Raw genomic sequence first — 24,041 nt, forward strand, 5'->3', positions numbered from 1 at the left:
GGCTGTGATGCTCGATTTTGAAGCAGTGTATTGTTGAATACAGATACTTGTTTTTCAAAAGGCCGATTTGACTGAAGTCATTTAGTGCTAGATGAGTGCTGCAGACAGAGCAGGAGAATTGCTGTTGGTGAGGTTCTCCTCCATTCTTCTCTGAACAGATCATCCAGCGGCAGCTTGAACAAGTGGAAGAGAAGCAGAGGCAACTTGAGGAGAGAGGGGTTGCTGTGGAGAAGGCCCTTCGGGGAGAAGCAGGTATCCATCAAAACTTGGTTTGCTTTTTAATGTGTTCTTATCAAGTGCCTGTGCAGTAGTCCATAGCTGCTTGGATTTTAGAGGCAATTAGACTGTTAGAGCCTAGAAACAGAGTCCAATGTGAATCCATTCTCCCTTTCCTACTATCTTTTTGAGGCCTTTGTGGTTCCTGTGTTTCTTCTAATACTGGGACTTCCCTATGGCAGAGACTCAGTTCACTTGTCTTTGCCTCAGGCTTAGGAGATAATCCTCAAACTATGAATAATGGTGAATGACCATTTTTGCACATAACTGGATATTACAGCTAGAAAATTGCAGGGGTTTCCTAGCTGCAATTCACAAAAAACTGCCGCAGTAAGAGAACTCTGTCTGTGTGTTAAGGAAGTAATTGTGAAATTGTGTGTGCTTTCTTTATTGTGTTGGATTATCAAGGTAGCGTCCTTGCAAGGGACCATCACAGAACATCTTCCTCGCTGCACAGCCCAGCACACTGGCTACTTCCAAGAAAGTTGTGCAGAACAGAAATGCACACGTGTTCTGAAAGGTATCCATGTCAAGCTGTTAAAGGAAAGTTATGTGTACTTGAAATTAAATTAAATGAATATCATCTGACCTGGCAAAGCACAAGAGTGGAGGAGTACTTGTTTCAGATAATTCTGATAGTAGCATAATGTTCTGGAAAAAATAATCCTTGATTGCAAGGAGTCAAATATCCAACAGGCAAATGCAGTGTGTGTATACCTGACAGGCCCAGGATTATGTCCCTGATTACAAAAATCAGAGATTGGAAATGGTCATAGTTGGACAGGTGTTTGGAAAATATTTTGGTTTGTTGCTTGGATTGAGGAGCGATCGCTCTGCCTGTGAAGATGGAACTTGATCAAGCAGTGAAGGTCACCAGAGGAAAAGTCTGTTGTGACCAATTACTGCTCAGCCTGGGTTAGGTACGTTTGATGCTCCGTGAGGGCAGGACTGAGTGGTTACCAAAGCAAATAGGTACTACAAGTGTGGAGACCAATCTCGAGGACTTTGGTCTTGTGATCTGACTGGCTTTTTCATTTGTTGGTTCAAAAATTAGCCTTGTGCAAAAACCTTTTTGTGGTAGTGCCTCCTTCCTTACACTGTGTATTTCTGTGTGGGCCCGCTCTGTTCTCTGCCCTGCCAGTTACTGCACTTAGTAAAACCACCTCTCTCGTTTCTAATTGTTCTTTTCCTTTTTCTTCTTTTCATCTGGAAGTCCGTCTTGTTTACTCAGCTGCTAAATGACTTTCACGTAAGACGTGTCAGCACAAGAGAGAACATCTTTTATGATATGAAGTTCTCTCATTGAAAAATGATGGAAAAATGCGTAAAAAACATGCAGAGAACATGACCAAGAGTAAGAATTGCTATTTTACGTGAACAACTGCAGAATTAAACTAATTTCTTATTCCCAGTTCTCCCAAAATGGAATCTTAGATGAGCTTGTATATTTGTGAATTTCCTAGCAAAATTATGAAATTGTTGGTCACTCTTTCTTTACAAAGTGAGTATCTTTTCTTCAGGAAGTCTCTAGGGTATGCTTTGTTCTTACAACATATTTCTATCAACAGATCATATGTTATAGTTACAGAAGTGTAACTCTGTCATAAAGAATTCACCAGCCTCACCTCTTCAAGTGGTTTCAGGGATTAACAAGAAACACATTATGTTGGGGGGTGGGAGGGTGGGAAGAAGGGGAAGCATGTTCTAACCTGTGTTGTCTGAAACACAAGAGTATGAATTCCATCCTTCACCTCTCTAGCCACACTTGCATGGACATTTTACGTATGTTTTCAATAAAATAACTGAATTTCTTCTTATTTTTTAAAATCCGAGACATCAAATTCCATATGTACAAATAATTTCTGCCTCAAATAGCCATTCATTATTCAGGAGTCCAGTATAATTTTCTTGTCATGTGATGTCATGCTCTTGTCTCCGAGAGGCCCCTCCACTAATGAAACCATGTAACCAAAAGTTAAACTAGGGAAGCGCAGTGTGTAAAGTGGTGTTGTCACCTAAAACAAAAATATCTTTTCCTTTTAATAAGCTTGTACAAGGGGAAGAAATGAGGGAGGGTAGGAGGTGTGCCTCCTGTGCACATACCATGTCCACATAAATAGAGAAGGATTGTGATGCAGGACTGAAGTAACGGCCGTCCCATAGACAGCGACTGGTATTAACAGTTCTAGGAGAACATATTAGGCTCCATAATGAGGGGATTATTCAGCTTCCCCCTCTGTAGGGAAGGAACAAATCACTTGCTGACTTAGGCATTTAAATATGAAGTTTTAGATAATATAATAGTAGTTTCTTGCTACTAAATACATGAAAATCCTGATGGAAGAAACAGAATTCTTTACTTTGTAATGATTATTTTCTTTTTCTGTTGTAGAAAAGACCATCTGAACTACATCTCTATGTCATTTATCGCATTTTAGCATGTTGTCTGTTAGTCATCTTTCCTGGTTGTGAAGAATTTCAGATTTTGTTTTTGTAGAGGTCTTCCAAGAACTTTAATTCCTCAGATCTCTGACCTGTGGACCTCTTCCCATTTTTAGAAAAAAGTGTTTTTCAGTTAGACTGGTAAGAACAAAAACCAGTACTATAGGTAAGAATTGGTTTACTTAGAATAATTTTGCTTCTGTTTCCCATTTCATCTTTAATATCTTCTTGCCAAGTGACTTATATCGAGAAGACTGTCAATAAATTCTTCAAGGTGATGCCCTGCTGTCTTCCTGAGAGATTACAGTTAATTTAGATCCTAGCAATAGGTGCACATACCTCAGTGTTCTTTCTGGGAATTTCAGTCATTATCTGGTAGTTTTCAAGTTGGAATGTTTATATGATGATACTATCTATTCAATCAATCAGACTCAGAAACGTTTTGGAGGTCATTGTTAACTTTAATTTTGACAAAATAATTGCACCTTCTTGGCTACCTCCTTGTCTTTTCCTTTTTTAAAATGTCTCAGCCTCAGGCAAGGCTCGGTTGGTCTTTTATTCTTTTAAAAGCTGAATGCTCAATCTAACATTTCAATTTTGATTCAGAAAATGATCTCACGTCCTGTGATTACTTAATTGCCTTAATATATTCTCTGTGATTATCTATGAAAATCTCAGCCTTTGATAGTTGCATTCGTAACAAGAATGAAAGATTTGGCATGTAAGCTCTATTTCAAGTGACAACGTGGGCTCTATTTCAGATGTCAAGTTTGTTATATACAGGTGGTCTAGTCTTTTGTTATCCCTTTTCTTCCTTTCCCCCCACCTCATCTCCTTTTTTTTTGCATCATGGTATCTCACTGCAAAGGTAAAACATAATCTCAATGCAGAATTTTCCCATTTTTCTGTGGTGTCCCAAGAGACACCTTGAATGGGATTGCTATTAATGTAACAGTGCTTCATATTGTAGTGCATTCGCCTGTTTGGACATACTTTTATGACTTTGATTTCCTGTGTGGATGTTTCAGTTTTTCACTTATTAACTTAAAAATATGTCAAATCAGAAATCCCTGGAACCTTTCCCCCCACCTTATCATCCTCTAGCATAAACTTTGATAGTCGTTTTTAAGAGCTGGGAAAACGTCTCCTACTGGCGGATCAACACTGAAAAATTTAAGAGCCACCTCTTTACATCCAGAGAATAATATGCAGAGAGAAACAGTGCTCTCAGGACTCCCATCTGTCCCTTCCCCACGGAGACACGACACAGCGCTGGACTCGTGGTGTACCTGTCTCTAGCAGCTGTGGATGTACATGTCTCTTCTGCACATTCCTGTCTGTGCGGGTTCTTTTCTGGCGTTGATACTGCATTAGCAGAAACACACGTACCCACACTTTCCCGCATGTTCCTTACACTTTGCTGTAGTGCCATTTGTGTCAGTGCCTTCCACCGATACACCATATGCATGGATCCTCCACTGACTCTCCTCCAAGAAATCGATCTTTGCACCTTCCCTGAAGCTGACCTAAAAAGTGACACTGTTTCCTTCTGACATATTGCTCAGCATGGCAGCAACAAGATTAGTTCTGCTTTTCTCAGCAAGAACAGGGAAGACGTCAGTGCCAGGTACTGGTGCAGACTGAAATAGGTGAAGTGTCTCTGTGCAGACTTCTTAATTCTGTTTCTATTTCCCCTTGGAAGTCCTTGCCTGCCTGCTGGGAATTTTCTCATCTTCCCAATATAAATGTTTGTGATATATTTGTGTGTGTGTGTACATATATGTATATATACAGAGAAAGAGACATGTAATTTTTATATATATGTATATATGTGCCCACATGTATAGCGGCATTTTTCTTGTTTGCCTCTTTTTTTGTTTTGTTTCTGTCTATATGTCTCTTTCTCATATATTGCTTTGATTGTGTGGGGCTAGGGTGGATATCTGATGCAATAACTCTGTCTCCACCAATTCCTTGTTGTAGACTATTGGGGAGAGTCTTATTACAGTGACCTCATCGACTTGCATCTGGGTGGTATGTATAGCTGAACCTCCTGCTGACACTAACCCTGCTGACACTCCTCCCCACCCCTCCCTTCACCTACTTCTCCCATCCTTGGCTCACAAACAAGAAGAAACAGCCCTTGCACCTGTCTGGCTATAGCAGAACCCCTTTTCCAGCTCAGGAAGAAGAGATCCTGGCAGGCTCCGCAAACCACGTGTGAGGCTCCCTCTTCTATTTTCCCCAGTGCTGGTTATTTCCAAATTTACTTACGGGTTTCACTCTAGCCACCTTCCCTTGCTAGCAGTGGAGGGCTGTTCTGTTTTTTGCTTCTCTGCAAAGTCCAGCTCTACCATCAAAATCCTCCTTAGGAAAATATTTTAACACGAAGGGGATGGCAGAACTAACCAGCTCCCAAGAGGATTAGTCATGCCATTGCCTCCCTCTTCCCCTCCTGTGGCTTGTTTACTTCTTCCAAAAAAGCCAGAGTGTGTTGATGATCTAACAAAAACAAAGTGCTCCCTCAAGGGACTTTGGAAAAAAATGTAGATTACAGATACTTCCTTCTTTCTTGTTTTGTCTTACCGTAAGGTTGGGAGAGAATCTTCTGTTAAGAGTTCCAGTCATTTCTGCTGGAATCTGCTGTTAGATTTTCCAGTCAGCCCAGTTTGCATTATTACACAGCTAATAAGCTTCTTGCTAGGTTTTGAGTTGGGTTTTTTTGTTGCTGTTGTTGTTTTGGTTTTGTTCTTTTTTGTAATATCTCATTTAGTGCTAAGCACATGTTACAGTGTTTAGCTCTTTTCACAAGCAATTATAATCTGGTCATTACTCTGCAACATGGTTCTGCATTTCTTTAACTACTGTTGCTTCCTGAATCCCTTAGTAGGTGGATAACTTTGGGATTCCAAATGCCATTTGTTTAGCATTTGCCCATCTTGAAGATTAACATTCCCTTTGCTATTTTAATCACTCTGTTACAAAATGAACACATCTGTCAGCAGATCCATACTCCACTTGGTTGTCTTCTCATCTGAGAGTCTCATTTCATTTGTCTTTAAGAAAATAAAGTTGCTTGATCTAAGCTGTGATTTTGTTGAGAGTGTGCATTACAGTCCAGCTCCGCAGAGTGGAAGATCCACATGTCCTAGGCCTAACCGAAGACACATCACTAGAAGCCTTCCCCTGATTTCATTGTGTTCTGCATTTGATCCTTCAAACATCATCTTGCCCAGGCTTTTACCTGTCACTTTTTCTCAAGAGGGAGGTTCTCCTGCAGAGTGCCTATCTGTAGCTGTCTGCTGGGAATGACTCCAAATTGTCCTGGCACAATAGGCTTTTATTGAAGAACATCCACCTGAGTTCAGAATATCCACCTAAAGTCAAGTTTCAAAATGGAAAACTTCTCTCCTTCATAGAATTAATTTGTTGCCTGGTTCCCCTGTGCTAATTCTGATGTGATAGTCCTCTGCTAGCCCTGTGCATCATTCACTATTGAGTCCCTTTGGCATTCTTCCTGGGGTATCTTCTGCAGAGAGACTTTTAAACCCTCTTCCTAGTGATGTCCATCAGGGCTGGCCCATACGTGTATGTGTGTAGAGTAGGAGCTGTAAAAGGGTTGATGCTGAATTACACTTAACAGACCCTTATCCCTATTTAATGCTATTTTCACTACACCTCTCCCTCCTCCTGCTTCTCCTCCTAATGCCTCTGTAGACCCAGCAATCCCATCCAAATCACTAATAGTGGCTTTAAGAAAAGCAAAATAATCTTTACTTAAAGGGACACTGTCACTTAAAAAATAATTGTGTTGCAGAAAATCTTAATTGAAAATTGAATTTACTGTTTATCTTTTTTTGTGTGTTTGATTTTTCTGTTTCTCTGAACTTGGACAGTCACCCCACAGTGGTCATTTTTGATTTTCCATAAGAGGTTGGTTTTATTTATGTGGTGACTCAGTTACTTGGGCTTCCAACAGTCAGAGACAATGTTCACGTTTTTAAAAAATCGTTGATATATTTTTAAACGATATCAAGTTTCTGCTCATCTCAAAAATACCTTTTTCAAAACAAATTTTTAAAAAACTGTCCTGGGCAGTATCCCTTTACCTGCAATGAGCCAATATTGCCTGCCTGTAGTATGTGGCTTTTATAGTATTGTTTTGTTGCCTCTGTGATTTGCTTTACATTTGCTTTTCGGGCTGCCAGAACACTTTAGCCAGAAGGGATACATTGCTCTTATGAGCCTTGTCACCATCCAGTGGCAGATTTAGAACTCAGCTTCAGAACGAACATGTCTGCACAGGATGCTGCAGCTGGGTGGAGTGCCATTAACATCCCTGGAGCGCCGTGTGGCTGCATGGTCCTGCTGAGCACTATAAGCAGCGAAGATGGCTGTGTACTTAACTATGCTACTGGAAACTTGTGTCTCTGAGGCACAGGCGTGAGTCTGGAGTCATGCTGTCACTAGAATGATAAGCAAAATTGCAAAATACTTTGAAAAGTTATCTGTAAGTTGGTAAAACTTTTTGAATAATTAGGGCATTTATTTATTCTGGATTTTCTTTACACTAATGAGAGTTGCATTTAAATTAGTTGTTACAGATTGCGCAGCAACTTCTGTAAGGGAGTGGTAACTTCTGATATCCTTGGTCAAGTTCCAGTTTGCAGGATTACACATTGCTATCTTAATTACCCACATTGCTCTGCTCAGATGCCATAATCCTCTCTTCCTGTTGTAAAATGTCATGTACTGTTGCTGTAAAGCAGATGTTTCATTTCTCGCTACAGATGGTCACAGTTCAATTCTGAGTAATTATTCCTATGTGTATATCGTATATGTGGTTATGTTAAAAGAACATTACAGAGGTTGCAAAGTCAACTGACATTAAGATTTTGTATTATGTTGTTATATCAACGGATTTATAACCTTTAGATCTACTGCACAGAGTTTTGTCTCTTGCCCTTACGGAATAACTGGTAGCAACTGCTAGGTTGCCATCCCCTGTGGAGATCCTCCTGGAGAGGAACTGGGACACAGTCATTGGATTTCACAGATGTTTGCTGGCAGCTGTGGAGTGATGAGACATGGATTCTGAGCCAGACACTGGAAGTGGTCTGGTGGATAGATGCTCTTTGTCCATTTAATTCCCTCTTTCTATATGGCCCTTATCCTGATCCTGTCTTTTTTCATCCAGAGCTCCTTACCCCACTTCCATTTTCATTCTTAGTCTCAGTTTCAGCTTCTCAGGCATTTAATTTTAATCCTACCTTCTTGACGAACAAATCCTAGTATTCTACCCTTCAGACCTCCTCTTCCTCCCCACTAGCTGTTCCTAGTCTTTCACCCCTGCTCTGTTCCTCAGTGACTCAGTCCCCACAGTCTCAATCGCTGCCTTTGGCCTTCTCCCAAAATGTTTGGGCTCTGCCCCCTCTCCTAACCAGCATTATTTCTCTGGCAATTTGTAGGTCATATCTTCTCCACAAATCTGCCTTCTCCGTTCATTCCTTACCCCTTCTCCCTTTTTCTGTTTCTTCTCCTTTAGTAGTCTGCATTCTTAGTCTCCTTACTTAATTAGTCCCAGCCTCAGTTCCTCCTTACCCACATCAGTTCCTTGTCCCAGTTTGCTCCTCATCTGCCTGTGGAAAGTACCTCTGTTGCTCCCTCTGCGTTCAAATGAGCGCTTTCCTTTTCCTCGCACCCAGGAGAGAATCCCTGAGGAAAGAGCCCCCCACTCCCATCTTGCTCTGCTCTTAGCTGAGCTATGCTGGGACAGGCAAGAGGGATGGAAGGAACAGAGCTGGTGTGTTTGATAGGGCTGATTTCAAATGTATGTTCTCCCTTCTTGACAAGAGCCATATGAACATAAGTAAATGGGGGGAAAAGGTGCAATTGCTTTTTTTTTTTTTAATTATTCTTTGTACTTTGTTTAAAGCATACCCTACAACAACTTCACTTTTTATTAACTTATTTAAAATACTTGAACTATGTCCTTTGAAGTCCTGCAGATCTAACTCTGCAGGGCTGGAGCCTGATATACTCAAGTGGGAACAGTCCTATTTTTCATGATTGGCGAACACATCTCTCCTGGAAGACGAGTGGAGTTGTAAGATAAACATTGTTTTTGCAGTCTGCAGCTGCTTTTCACACTGAAGCGAACTGGTAACATGTTTTCTTTGCTGTAAGTTTGGAGCAGGAAAGAGCACTTGATAAGCAGAACTTGATAAGTATAGAGTACTTGTTAGGTACTGGAGGCACAAATATCATTTACCTGCTTCTTTCTGCACGCAGAAACTAACAGCCTTGGGAGACAGGGCCAGAGTACTGTTTCTCACTGTGTTTTGAAGTGCCGTGAGGTCTACTAGAAGCCAAAGCCTTCTGTGCACTCATTTGTGTGTGTATTCTGCTCCAACTACCGCTTTCCCTAATTTTACTTCCTCTCCCTACCTGTTGTTTGGGGTTTTTTTCTCTTCTGCTGAATGAATAAATGTGTGGTTCAGTTTGCATGACAATTCAATCGTCTATGAGTTTTCCACGGGTTTCTTCTAGTGATGGTACTTTAGAGGAAATTGGTTTTGACACAGTTTCAGTAAACAGGGAATTCAGACACACCAAGTAATGTGTTTATGGGATAGTTGTCAAAATCCTGGCCATCAGCTTTATAATACCTACAGTTGTCAGGGTGCTGTTCTTCAAGAAGTGGCTTTCTGTGTTCTTGCTCTTTTGCAGTGCTGCTGTTGAACAGCTTCACTGAATCATATAGTTGGAATGTGTGATTTTCAGTACTTTGATTTCTGACCATAACTGATTTTTAAAAGGTGGGAAAGAGGATATTTCCTGTGATCTCTGCACAATTTGTCTTGATCTCTTTTGGACTGATCCTTATTTTAAGCACCGAGTTAAAATCAGAGCTCTTGATCTGCCTGCTAAATTGATGGAATTTATTAGTAGAATATCTAAAGTGACGTGCTCCTAGCTTATGAGGTCAAGTACCAGCATAATGAGGTTAGCCTCAGAGCTAGATCTCCTGCTCAGTGTTGCTGATTTCTAAACTGCCCTGGTTAGCCAGTGATACAGAAATCGAAGTCTTTGTATGCAAAGCTTGCAAAGCATGTGATCCTCTTTAGACTGTGCTATATCTGTTCAAGACATTTTGATTTGCAGTGGCTCACCACTTTTCAGAAATCATCATAGCTCTCATACCATAGGCAAATAGTGAAGGGGATGAAGGTGAGCTGTAGCTTGGAGATAATGGTGTCTGCCATCCCAAACTTTCTGCTGTGCTTTCTTCATCCTGATTGATCCTTTTTACTACTGTGCTTCAGATTATGAAGAAGTGTTACATAGCTACAGCAGAAAAGAATAAAACCAGTCTTAAGTATTGCTGTTTAAACAATAGGTAAATGGAAAGTTGAAAAGAAGACAACAGTCCAGTGTAGCTTGTGTAACAAAGAACGATGTACAGTGAAAAATAAGGTACCTTTTCATGGTGGCTATACAATTTTTGTTCCTTGTTTTGAAGAGGCTTGGGAGCTATGGTATTCCTGGCCTGGCTCTTGGTTCCCACCACCATAGCCAAGCCAGCAATCTCTCAAGAGTGCAATGGCAAACAAGGTCTGTCTTGTCATGGCTGCATGAAAGATTTCCCGGAAAGATTTGGGAGAGGTTTCTTTTCAGGAAGGCAAGATAATTCCAGTCACATTATTGCTGGGATGTGACTAATCTGCAAGGCAGAGCTGCCACCTCTCCAGGATGTTTAGTGTGCTCGGGAGCTGGACACATTCCTTTCCTCTCCTGGCTCTGTACCAAACACCCAGGTGCCCTTCTGAATGCCTCTGCCTTGGGCTCCTGATGTCAGCTTTGAGGGCTTTATACACATTCAGAAAAGCTGGCTTGTGGCACTGAAAAGGAATAACTACTGATTAACACAGTCTGTTGGTGATTTTCCCTCTCTTGGGATGGGGGAGAAAGTGATAATTTTCTGTCCAGAGTCTATAGTTATACTTCCGACTCTTGCTGACAGCACAGAGGGAACCTAAGAAGTGAACAGTCACAGAAATGGCTCTTCTCTTACCCTTCAGCTCCTTCTGAGTGAACTACTTCAGCAGGGCAGTGGGGACCTTGTCTTGCTGCTGCTGGCTGCGCTCTTGCCATGCTGGGGATGAAGAGCTGTGTCACCAGACCTGGCCTGGGGATTTTGCTTGTGAGGGAAACTTAAGCAGAAAGGGGAGGGGATTTTTTTTATTTACTGATTTTTATTTGCTTATCAAAAGAGTTTTTCCCACCTGGCCTTGACTCGTGGCCAGTAGAATTGTCTTGCACAGATGATCATGGTTTTAATTTAATGGGCCTATGAGGTTTTGATGTCTCTTCTCTAAACAATAACATCATAATAGTACTACTATATACTGTAGGATTAGTGATGGCTTTGGGACAAAGAAGAAGACCTATAAGGATTTTCATTATGTAATTGGACAAGTGATAAGGGCAAGGTAGATGAGACAGGTTTTAACACCATATTGTGAATTGCATAGTTCTTTTAATAGTACTGGATGTCTTCAGCCTTTTCCCAGGATTGTCTTGGACTATAAATATACACAGTGAGAGCTCTTGCTGCAAAGTTGTATTTTTTCAAAAATTAACCTTGACAGGAATGTGAATGATCAGGTGATCTGAAAGATTCATTGTCTAAACTTATCAGCTGGCTGAGGGGATGCTTTTTCCAATTATCAAATGAACTTTTTTCTCCTTGGTTCTCTGTTTCTGAAACAGTTAAGTGGCCTTTTCTTGAAAGAGTTCATCTGAAGGCATAGTGAAATGCGTGACATGGAATACACTTAAAGATTTGCTGCTGTCAGTGAAAAATCCTTCTCCATTTCAGGAAATATGATGAAATAGCTTTTGTCTTATAATTAGAAAGTTCCTATTTCAGTCTGCTCATAGTATCTGTACCATAAGTATCATCCATCTTTATTAGCAAGGGTGGGGAAGCAGTTTTCATCACTATCACCTTAGAGAAGTTTTTAAAAATATATTTAAAATTCTACTGCATTATACATATTTTAGAGCATAATACTATAATTGGTGTGGTTTTCACAGCTTTAGAGAACCATAAGAGGTAAGTTTTCAGGTTGCACCTCACTCTCTCCTTGCTGTTTATAACCTCCAGTACATAAGGAAAACTTTTTAAAGCCTCACTAATCATCCTGGGCTGGACAGACATTGTTTCTAAAGCAATTGTAATGATCGTATAACCTGTATGCACTGCAGCAACTGTAATTTACATCTGGAGTAAATGGAAATGATCTTAATAGTATAGTTTATGTTCATTATCTTACTGAAAAGCAATGTCAACATTTTCAGTAGGCGGGCTATTATAGATACCATGGACTTTGAAACTTGATTCAAGGACATGTTTTCCTTAGACAAGAGTGGGAGGATAGTATTTCTGTTAAAAAAATAGCACAACTGGTAGCAAAGGAAAGAAAACACAATTGCTAGGAGTGGGTTCTGTATTACAGCCTTCTGCTATGTAGGTCCTGTGGCTTTTTACTGGAGGCCAAAGATGAGTCTTCTCCTAGCGTCAAACTGTTTGCTCACTGATCACGGAAGTTAGTAGCTGTGGTCAGGTCACAATGAGATGAATGGCATTTTCACATACTAGGTATTTCTTTTCAGATCAGATATGGCAAATTGGGAATTCCTCGCCGGTATGTCCATGCTTTGAAATGTATAAACACAGCTGTGTTTGAGTTATCAGCACCCTGTGCACACAACTCTGAATGAAATCTCAAACCCTGAAAACTTGAAGTGGATTTTCCCATATAGTTAAATGTCCATCTCCTGATCCCCCCAGGACCAAGTTAGAGTATTAAAGCATATATAGAAGAATTCATGTTGAATAAAATAGGATGTGAAATAAAAGATATAATAGATATCATTCACTAAAAGTTCTGTATGGAAGCTTATTATTCACAGTGCCTTTGCTGTTTGGGGTTTTCTTGTTTGCTTTTTCTTTTGTAACCTAATCTGTGAAATGGCAATTGTGGAAAAAAAAGCCCTAGTAATATTTCATTTTAAATGAAGAAGTTGGAAAATTCTGAACAGCTAGAATTGAGGTTCTGGTTCTGTCAACTAAAGTCAGTACGATGCTTTATTTGTAACTGTTCATGGCCAGCTGTGACACCTTTCCTAATGTTTCTGCTTCCTGCTCCCAGTACAGAAGTTTCTTTCTGAGAAAGCTGCGCTGCTCAGTCGCTGGCTTTGAAGCCGATGTGCTCTCACTCAAGCGTGTCCTCCATGTGCTGGTCTAGTTCTGTGATGGTCCCTTCTAAAGCCTCCCCAGTTTGCCGATTGTCTAGTTCCGTAAAGCTGCCTCCAAACAACACACATGAAGCTCCACTGACTTCTCCAAAATAGGCGTTATTCTTACTGTATTATTGTGGAGTTTATGCATTTTCCCAACACAGAAATGCCTCCCCTTTATAAATGCAGTTGTGCACTGAGAGCGCTAAGTGTTCCATTCTGCTACCTCTGATGTTTCAGGCTCATCAGCTTCCTGCTGCGTATGTTCTCCTGTAACTATTAGTGATGTTGATTATTTCCTCCTGATTATCTCTGTTATGTTAAGCGCAGCTGAAAAGCAAGTTCTCAGTGTTAAAACAGCTGAACCATTTTAGAGATGAGAAATGTTTGTCCTTCACTGGGTGACAGAAAAGACGAAAAAGATTCAGTAAATCACCAATACTAACAGGACTTGTAAGTTCCAAAATGTTTTGTGAAATGAGAATGTCAAGGGAGAGCTTTAAATTTACTGTTTTAACTCTGCAAAGCCCTCAGTTGGTCATTGCCGCCGCAGACCCTGGTGTGAATCACTTTTCTATCCATGTAAAAAAGCCTTTTCCCTGCTAAGCACAACAGTCTGAGTACATGTGTACTCACCATACTTGACACAGCAGATCCTGGCAAGCTGGTTCCATGTTAATCAGATTCTCCCTGTGATGCTCCCTGTCTGAAGAAATTCTTTTCCATTAAGAAGGACACTTTTACCATCAGTGGATGCTTCCATGGTGATAAGAGCATGGTCCTGATAAAGCTTTAAGGTAGAGTGGCTGCTTACAGCTGGTGTCTTATGCATGCAGGTGAGACTTTTTGTAACCCTGCTTGAAATTTGACATTTATCAGCAGGAGTTAAATATTCATCTCTGCTCATCCTGACATCTTGTTCACAAACCTTTCAGTTAAAGACCATGTGATTGAAAAACGTACATTGGGAAAAAGTACAGTAACAATAACCTCCTGCCTGGTATCTGTACAGCTCACTAAGAGTCCACCAGTGCCTCAGTCCACCTCTTACCTGTTATCTGTGCTTATTAGGGACATTATTCATCCGTAGACTGTATCCCTTGTTTCTGCTTCTCCATTTCTTGTATTTTTTCTTTTCTTCTTGTGTTTCCTTTCTTTCTCACTCTTACGCTTTTTGTCCTTTGCTTGTCTTTTATTTCACCCCTTTCCTCCTCTCCGTTCCACTTCCAACTTCCTCTTCCTCTCCTGCCTCTTCCTCTTCCTCGTTTGGTCCTATTGAAGTTGAGCCCAATGCCGGGACACCACGTCGTAGACCTCTCTCCTTCTGCCCTTGCTGTGCCCATGAAGGTAACGTAACCTCACACGCTCCCCGTTCTCCTTGACCACAGCTGGGTTGTTGTAGCAGCACTAGTCAGCTAGTGACCACAAGGCCCCCAGCCCTGTCCCCAGCCCTTTTCTTGCTGTGTCCCCAAACCAACCTTCTCAGTAGCAACCTGGTAACCAGCTTCTCTGAGCCTGTGACAAGTTATTAAAGGTACAGTATCCCTTTTGCTAGTCCCGGCTGTGCTAGGGAAGGCTTAGCAACTGGGAGGGATGTTGGGCAGCAGTGGTGGGAGCAGTAGCATCGCACTCAAAAGTTTCTGTTTTCGTTTGGTGACTCTGTTACTCCTGAAAGATGTTTGGAAGGCGGGGTAAGGGAAGACAATCTCCTTCCATAAATGGCCTTTGAATTAGCATATAAGGATTAAAGGAATACTGTGTCTTTATAAGAACTGGTTTGCAAAAACATCCTTGAACTTTAAAAACCAACAAACCTTAAGCTAGACAAGTTGCCCCTCATCTGTCTTGCTGAGTGCATTCTTTAACTGTCCCAAATGGAGTTTGCTGTAGAGTTTCCATTGCCAAGGCATGGGGGAAGGGGTTGTCTGTGTGTGTTCATGGTGTAATTTTGCTAACCACTTTGCTTTCCATGGTGCTCCCTCACATCAGTTGTCAGTGCTCCCCCTCCAGTCGTCCCATTATTCCTCTGCTCATTGGCTGTTTAAAAATACTTATGTATTTCATAGGTCAGTAGCATTGTGTTTTTTGGCTTTTTCTTAGAGGCATTTGTTTTCTATACATCCTGGCATCAGGAAGGATGGGGAGACTTCCCAGTGCTTTCATGGTGCCACAGCACTGGACATCTGCATGTACAGTCTCCCTCTCCTGCAGCCACACGGGCATATTGTGCAGAGATGCTCAGAAAGGAATGCTTGGAACTGAGCAACACACTGGTACAAAATCCACAGAACCAGAGGCTTTTAAGGTGGTACCAACAGGTCTGGTATTCCCCGAGGGTCTGTTATCAGGGATTTTCAAAGGCAGGTATTCTCAACTTAAGTTCAAGTTTAATGGGAGTTTTAGGCTCTCCTTTGTTTAGCTTAGTGCAGCACTTGTCTGAGATCCCAAGGATGGAGGTAGGGCATAGATCTGAATAAACTAGTCATTAATGTGGTGTTTATGAAGTGCTTCCCAGAGTTTTAATAGTAAGCTTGCTGCTTATTTTTAGCATCAAAATTACTATTTCAGAGGTTTTGCTCTTGATGCAGATAGTATATATCTGTAATAACAAACATAGACAGGGATGTTAGTTACTTTGTGATGCCTCAGTAACATGCAGTGCAATCTGATAGGATGCAAAAACCCAAAAATACTGTTGAGCTTGATTTGAGGCTTGCTCCTGCCTCTGCTTTCATGGAGGCAGGCACATTGCTAGTGTCCTTGATGGTGTCTGATGTAAGTCATAGCATTCATCTGCAGGTAGTTCAGTGTGGAGTCAAGTGTCCCGGACCAGGAGGTTGCCAAGAGGAGCTTCCCTGATTAGCTCTTGCATTTGATAAGTATCAATGGAAGGCTTTGAGAACAGCATTCTGCCATTTGTTCCATGTAACTCTTGCCAGATATGAGAGTCATCAGTGGGCTACTGAGTGAGGTTAGGAGTTGGTTTTAAAATAAATGAAATAGCAACCAGGGGTTCTGTACTAGGTGGGAAAGGCCCAAGGTATTTTTATTCTGCTTTGATATTAGCAAATGTGTTTGGGGATTCTTTTTCTTTCCAGTAGAAGTAGTTTCTGTGTCCACTGTGCAAAAGGGATCTTCAAGATGGATAGATAATATGTGGCTAGGAGGAGCAGTCAGAAAAGATTCATTTAGGTACTGAAAGAAGAAAGGACAAGGTGTTACTTTTGGCCAGTAAAAGAAAAGATGGAGGACATGCAATTGAAGAAAATAAAGGTAAAACACATGGAGTGGCAATTGAGTCCATTTCTGATGAGCATACATTTAAGTAGCTGGCATGAGGATCTATGTAGTTCTTCTAATGAAAGGAAAAATGAAATACTTAGAGAAATCTGGGCTTTCTGCATTAAGAATAAGGAAGAAACAAGCAAACACAAGAAAATCAGAAAGAAAAAAAAATCAGGCTCCAAAGAGAAGAGAATCCTTTTGGAGGTGACTTCCACTCTTCTGTGTGCTCTAGGCAAACTGAACGGATCCGGCTTGGGAGTGCTCTGGCAGCATCTTGCTTGGCTTTCTTTGCACATTTTGCCCCATTGTTGTTTTTGAAGTTTGGGCTTGTAAGGATTGCAGGGCGTTACCTGAAAACTTACCAGGTTTCTTTTTTGGCAGGCATGGGTAAGAAGGATGATCCCAAGTTGATGCAGGAGTGGTTCAAGCTGGTGCAGGAGAAGAATGCCTTGGTTCGCTATGAGTCCGAACTGATGATATTGTGAGTGAATGTACAAAGCTTCAAAAGGGGGATTATGTTTCAAATAGTCTCAGAAGGTCTGTCAGTACTGAGTTCCCTATAATGCAAGGAGGTCAGCTCATGGGCCAGTTCTTGGCTGAGATATAAATCCAAGTACATTTCAGAAGAGCGATAGAAGGAATAATAGCAATAAGGAATTGAAGTTCCAACTATTTGATCACATGGAGAAGTTCAGATGAGTGTTTAAAGCTCTGAACCTTTCCCAGGCTGTTCTTGGACAAAACATGTCTTGTTCCCACAAGTGTTTTTGAGCTATGCAGCAATAATGTCTGACTCCTGGTTTTGGTAGAGCCCACTTTTTAAGTGTAGCCAAAAGTCTTTAATTCAGTCACCTTTGCCATATGTCTCTATTTTTTGCCCGTAGTGGGACCCCGGTGCCTCTTATTTGGGCTCAGATTATAAGGTTTCTTTTCCTGTTAATGAAATTGGGAGCTTTCTCAATCCCCATGCTGCAAACTCACTAAAACTCACGTCTCAGCATGTCAGCTGACCCAGGCAGTGTAGATGCTGATCGTCTTAGTGCCTGTGTCAGAAAAGCTCCACAGTGTTGTCTGCATTGGAATCTGAAAAGGCAATGGCCTGACATGTTCTTAGTTGATTAAGTGACTTTGTCTTTAGAGCAGGAAGTGGCAGGAGATACAAAGAAGTAAAGTATAATTTTGCAGTGATTGCAGATTTGACTTTTCCTTCACACCATTTTAGGTTTAATTCCACCCATAATCTTCTCAACTTTCTGTATTGCACTTCCTAGCTGAAGGTAAAGAATCTGAGATGCTGAAAGTACATTTAAATCTTTAAAAAATATAGTTCTATATATCTTAGGTGTTTTAAGAGTTGTTCCAAAATAGATTGGTTAAATGCATAGCAGATACCCAGGGGGGAGCAGAAATTGAAAATGAATATGAAGCAATATATAGAGTATTTTAATATACCCAGAACTTGGATTCCTGATGTTTCTCTTTCAGCGCTCGGGAGCTAGAACTGGAAGACAGGCAGAGTCGATTACAGCAGGAGCTCCGGGAAAGGATGGCAGTAGAAGGTGAGAACAAAAGGGAAGATTTTATAGATGGTGTGTGCGTATTTCTAGCCTTATGTATGCTGATAGTTTTTGATATCTCTTTAGATCATCTGAAGACAGATGAGGAGCTCTCAGAGGAGAAGAGGATCCTGAATGAGATGCTGGAGGTAGTGGAGCAGAGAGATTCTCTTGTGGCTCTCCTTGAGGAGCAACGGCTTCGAGAAAAAGAAGAAGACAAGGACCTGGAGGCAGTCATGCTTTCCAAAGGTTTTAGCTTGAACTGGTCCTGAGCTAACACATTTACCTCTGCTGGTCTGTGTTGTCCAGTTGGCCTACCCTGAGTTCGCCAGAGTTACATGGATAGGAAGATGTTGAAGGCAAAACCTCCGAAGGGTCCGACAGCATGCAGGGATTTGGTTGGAAGCACTCAGAAGCCTTTTGATAAGCATGTTGGTTCCAGAAGCTTAAGTTTTACATGTCTGCAGGGCAAGTTGAAGAGAAAGAGTTGAGACTGTAGAGTCTCCTTGAGTTCCTATACAAGGGACCGTATTATTGTGTGTGTGGCAGGAGGGAGAGGAGTAATCCATGTGTGGGGAAGGAGGTTAAGGGAAGAAGTACCCTTAACTAAACTGGATTTATGGCAGTCCATTCCTTTCCCGTTATTACTACACCAGTTCTAATAAGAGGGAGGGAAGTGGCAACCCTCTCTGGAAAACCACAGCAGCCTGTAGCAGCCTGTATGGTGGAGTCAGCTGTCCGAGAGAGCTCCAGAAGCCCAGGGCAACACCTTCTTTGCTTTAGTCTTCCTCCCCACCAAAGAAACCTGCAGTTGATCTTTATGCATGGATATGAAGAAATAAGAGACATAGAAGATGCTATTCGTATGTGTGATGGAACTCTCTGCCTCCTGGTTTTTAGCGAGATGTGGGCATCAGAGGACTCTTTCCCTGTCATAGTCTCCTAAATCATCTTGTGGGGAAGAAGGGGAGAAGAAGAGAGCGGGAAGATGCCCTTCTGCTTTGCTACACACTGGAGAGACAGCTACTGCTGGCCTTGGTCTTTGGGGCCACAGCTCAGAGGCTGGTGGGCTTCTTTGTTCTGTTTTTGTTGTGACTGTTTTGACACTGGAAAATACTGTGGGACAGTGGTAAGTATGTTCTGGGGCAAGGGTGTTACCAGGTGGCATTCCCTGGATGTTAGGCCCCTAAAAGGGAGAAGCCCTTAAGTGACTGAACCACCATTAAGACTTTTCAGTGTTTGTTTTTTTTTTTTTTTCCCTCTGTATTTTGTTTTTGCACATTGGAAACGAAGCTTAAGACCTGCCTGGACCCTCAGTCACTTTGACCCTTTTATGTCAATTAACTTATTTTTTTAATACTTGAAAGAAGATTCATTTTTGTATCTTTTAGGAAAAAAATGGACGAGTGATGGGTGTGTGTGCCTGCTGCATCCTACAACTTCCACTTCTAAATTACTGGATGTTGTTACCTGTGGCTATTTATTAGTGTTCTTATTAATAATTTGATTGTTACGCATATTTGATTGTGAAGAGAGTGTTTTAACTCTATTAGAGAAAGACACTACTGCGGATTGGTCCCTGCTTCACAGCAAGGGCAGCCTTTATGGACCCATGGATGCATCCTGCCCTAGAAGTTTTTCAACAAAAATCCTTGCACACTCATGGGGTTGTAAAGAATCTATTTGTGTTCCTAGCATACCTTTCTTCTGCATCCCAGATTCCCTCTGTTGGACTAATAAACCTATAATTTATTTAAATTTTACATTTTTATAACAAGAAAGCCAAATCTGTGAGGTAGAAATATCCCGTATATCTCTCTCTCACTGAAAGAGGGGGGACCCTCACACACTTGAGATACAGCTAGAAGGACTTCCATGAAAACAAAAATAGCACATTTCCTGCTGCATCTGTTGGAAGAAGCTCCTTTTGGTTCAACTAGAGAAGCTGCAGCTCTTCAGCCAGGAGGGTACTCATTGCAATCATCTGTTAAGCATGAGCAGGACACGCCCTGAGCAATTCAGCACCATTCACTGTTTGAGAGAGTCCCTGAGCACACTTATGTCCTTAACTTGTCCTTCAGAGATGAAATAGCACCGTGTGTTGGGTGTGCGTCCCATCCTTAATGTCATAAGAGTTTTTTCCCCCTCGGGATGCTGTGTTCTTTTCTTGTTAAAGAAGTACTAAGCCTGCTCCTCCCCTGTGTCCAATTCCCAAGCATATTCATACAGACTCTGTCAGCTTGAACTTACACTGTTGGTGCAAGGTACCCAAGCTGGGCTGAACAACCTTTGATCTTTTGCCCCAGGACAGAAGTCAGCATGGTTTCTTGCTGTTGGCTCTTCACCTCCTTCAAAGAGGTCTTCTGTAAGCCAGGATCTGAGTTGAATTCACCTCAGGCTGCAGAAGAATGGATAGGACTGTCCCTAGGGACTCTGGGTGGTGCTGGTTCTTAACTGTGGAAACAGGGGTTTTTTCCACCTCAAGTGTTCCCCCTTTATTCCTCTGTAGTGTTTCCTGCTAAGGCATTACAAATTAAATCCAGATGCTCCTGAAACCAAGCAGACAGGCAGCTGCAGTGCCACTTAGTAATTGTCATGTAAGCAAGTGGTACCTGCTATACCAGCATCACCGAGTGTTGGCTTACCAACGGGATGTCCAACAAACAGAATTCCCCCCATTTGCCAGCGCAGGGGCCAGCTGCACAACTCAAATTGACCACAGTAGTTTACATAGTCTGCATCTGAGGGGCCAGGGGAAGCTGGAGAGGAGGAGAGAAGAAAGAGGGAAGCTGGATACATGGTTTATTGTAAACTGTCTTACGCAGAGAATTGGCCTCAGTCCATTTTATAGTGCACTAAGTATATGGGCCACAGCTAACTTTTAACAAAAGATCATTGAATGTGAGCTGTAGAACAGAAAGAAATGCCGAAGAAGAAATACGAGATTACTACTTTTCCCTTTCATGCTGGGGGACGCTGGCCTGATCTTTGCTATGCCGAAGAGTGATATCACTTGAGGGTGTAATGCCCTACTGTGTGGGAAAACTGCATATTCTAAACCTTAATTCTTTCGGTTATGCTGAAGGCCTCCAGCAGGGAGAATGAAAATGAAGAGCTAACATAGTACATGCAAATTAATTAAAGGTACACGAAAGGGAATGTTAAAAGGCCTTTTTATATCAAAATTCTTGTAAAAGGCACAACTTGTATTTGCTGTTCAGTTGCACTTTAAGAATATGACTTGCATATCAGATATGGGGTTTTTTTACTATCTGAGTATTTTTAATTCAAATTTTATATTTTTAAAGCTGAAGAAGGCTCTTGTGACCACAAGATTCCTAATTTGTATCAGAATCCAAGTAGGATGTTCTAGCTCTTTGTGCTGCCCTGGTGGGCAGCAGCACACAACTCAGCCATGTGCATTCAGTGACGTGTGTCCATTTCACATTTAGGGGAGCAAAAAGGCCCTCAGCTTCTGAGAAGTAGGCACGCAAGGGCATCTGTCCCAATGCAACGCGGTCTGTACCAGGGGCTGGCCGCTTCCTTCCTGCAGTAGGTAGGAGGAGAGCTGAGCTTGGAACTTAAACCTGTGTCTGTTTTGAAATGGCCACACTGAGGATGAGGCAAGTGCTTCAGTCTCCTGCAGGGAAGGGAGCGGGATACCACCTCATGGAAACACCTGGGAGGCAAATGGAGATGGGGGAGTGAGGACTGCCAAAGCAACCACTCGGCTGTTCTCACAGTACAATTCTTTTTTTTAAACTGTTCTGTTCCTTTTAACCATGTTTTTCATTAAAAATCACAAACAGCTGTAAGATCCTGAGCTTCAAAGAACTAATGTGTGGAAGGTGACAAGATGTTTCAGCTCCAACTTCCAGACATGTTCCTTCTTTCAGTTAACAAATACCCCATGGTCTCACTAGGGCATGTTACAAACTGCATTGCTGAACATATTTTAGAGCAAACCCAAGTTTTAAAAGCCTGTCCTTCTCTCTATTCGTCTCTACATTTTATGTAAATATTCGTTTGTATGTAAAGACACCATTGGATCCTTGGGTCCCCCCCCAGTCAAGAATCTGAGTTTTGTGCAATGCCTAGGTCTCTCTTAGAACACGGTGCTTGCATAGAGCTAGTCACCACATTTGTGTGCACTCTGGTGGTTTTTAATATTTTTATACATCCTAATCCTGAACATTATGAAGCATTATAAGTGGTCTAGACTGCATGATCTAGAGCGGCTGGCAGTTCCATTTTCTTAGCAGCTGTTCCTAAAATGTTCACAGCTACACATTGTTTGGTTAACAGTCTTTTAAAATGAGTTTTCAATTAAGTGTTTACACCAGACACCAGTGGATGAGAAAGGTGTTGCATTATCAGATCTCTTATGTACAAACTGAAAAGCCACAATATGGCTTTATGGGAATTTCAGACATCGCTGTCTGCGATAAAGAGAACTCTGAAGTGTACTAAAAACCAGCCTGTATATAGTTCACAGAAAAAAGAGATCGCTGGCTCTCAACCATTGCAAAATAACAGAGATAAGAAGCTTTCCCTGAGTTCCTGGATTGCTCAGAGCACTGAGCTTTCTGAGAGTTCCTGGATTGCTCCAAGTACTGCTATAGGCAGGGTAGCTGGGCAGATGAGGATGTCACTGAAAGCAGATGTGAAGGGGAGGATGCCATACCCTGATGGCGTTGCAGTAATTTAAATACTCTGTATCTGTGTGTGCATGCATGTGTGTGTGTGAAGTCTAATCCAGGTGAAGAGATCTGCTTTGGCATCTTCCCTTTTGTATGAAAGTGAACTCTGATATTCAGATTGTTCAAGGCTTTTACAGTTGGCATGTATGGAATGTTGACAGAAAAGCATATACCCTACCTGTAAAAAAAAACCAACTCTGTTCCAGCCTGTTTTCTTCTGTTCGGTTGTGTTTTATCATTTGTTTTTATGCACACTTGCTTCATTGGTGTTGAGATTTTAGCACCTCAGATGGCCAACTGAACTAAAAAAAAAAAAAAAAAGAAAAAAATAAAGTCATTAATTATTTTTTCTTTTTGTTGGTGGAGTTACCATTTGTTTCCCTTGCCTTCACTCCCCCAGATGATTATTGAAGAGGAAGCAGGAGCTGAGGGAAGGTGATTTTGAGATGAGATAAAAAGCTAGGCGTTAAAAGCGCCTGGCTTCAGCTTCCCTTCTGCTGGAACACTCGGCGCCTACCAGAATTACCTGAGATACAAGTAGATCTTGATACAGCCCCAGTACATGGTCCTTCTTTCTCCATATTTTACATTGTTTCTTCAGATTCTCTGTGGAAAGAAATAACAATAAATAGCCAAGAAGGGGTAAAGGTGATGTAAACATAATTGTAGGAACTAGGATTTCATTTCTGTAGCTGTAGCTCACTTCCTTAGCCTGCAGTAGTAGCATGAACATCTGATGCTGGTATAGCAGCATTTAGTAAACTAAGGAGTGAATGACATCAGTGCCTCTGTGCTGACTTGCTGTGACCTCTCCATGCCCGTGTCTCCTCTGTACTGTGCCAGCTCAGAAATACTGAATAGACTAGAAGGATTCAGAGGTTCAACCTCACCAGCTCGTGTGTTAGAACAGGTGCCTATCTTGTCTGGGTGTCTCCTGGTTGACATGGGAGCATGTTCAGCCTAAGTGGTGGGTGCTGGGGCCAGTAAACTTCAGGAGCTTGAAGTCCAGAGGAGTGACGTCAAGTCAGCAGCTTGGCTGTCATTAAGTAAACTGGAAGGCAAGTCATAAGACTTGGTATCTCTTTTTTTCAACAGACAGCAAACACACAGGATGTTGGGGGAAATCCCAGACGGGGAAATCCCAAACAATGAGTCTTACTTTCCCGCCCACCCCACCATTTTCAAGACAAAGGATAAAAACCCTGGTGTTTGTAAGGTGGTTGGATTAAAGCAGACCTATTATGGCAACAGGGGGGATGATGTGCCTCAAATTTCCTCTTGCTATGCAGTGCAGGGCTGGAGGCCAGGGGTAGCGGGAGTGACACAGCTCTCACTGCATCTGTGCAGCTCAGTAGTGAGCAGTTCTTTGGGAATGTTTCAAACCCCACAATTCTTCCTCTCCTTTTGGTCTCTTGTTTTCAGATAGTAGTAGGAGAAAGCTGTGGCTATCTAGGAGGGATCTTTCTGATGTCAAAAG

At 41.7% G+C, this 24,041-nt stretch overlaps 1 protein-coding gene across 5 annotated transcripts in view; it reads left to right on the forward strand.

Annotated features, from left to right (window-relative positions):
- MICAL3 (microtubule associated monooxygenase, calponin and LIM domain containing 3) overlaps positions 1–23,136 on the forward strand; it is a 150,978-nt gene extending 127,842 nt beyond the window's left edge. For all 5 annotated transcript variants that reach the window (XM_080346275.1, XM_080346271.1, XM_080346273.1 and 2 more), the window contains 4 exons: positions 159–252; positions 16,690–16,789; positions 17,794–17,867; positions 17,952–23,136. In XM_080346275.1, the coding sequence (XP_080202401.1) occupies positions 159–252; positions 16,690–16,789; positions 17,794–17,867; positions 17,952–18,136 (453 nt within the window). In that variant the 3' untranslated portion in view covers positions 18,137–23,136. The remainder of the gene's footprint in view (positions 1–158; positions 253–16,689; positions 16,790–17,793; positions 17,868–17,951) is intronic.
- The last annotated feature ends 905 nt before the right edge of the window (positions 23,137–24,041 follow it).

This window comes from Nesoenas mayeri (assembly GCF_963082525.1).
Source record: "Nesoenas mayeri genome assembly, chromosome: 1".
In the NCBI taxonomy this organism is placed as follows: domain Eukaryota; kingdom Metazoa; phylum Chordata; class Aves; order Columbiformes; family Columbidae; genus Nesoenas; species Nesoenas mayeri.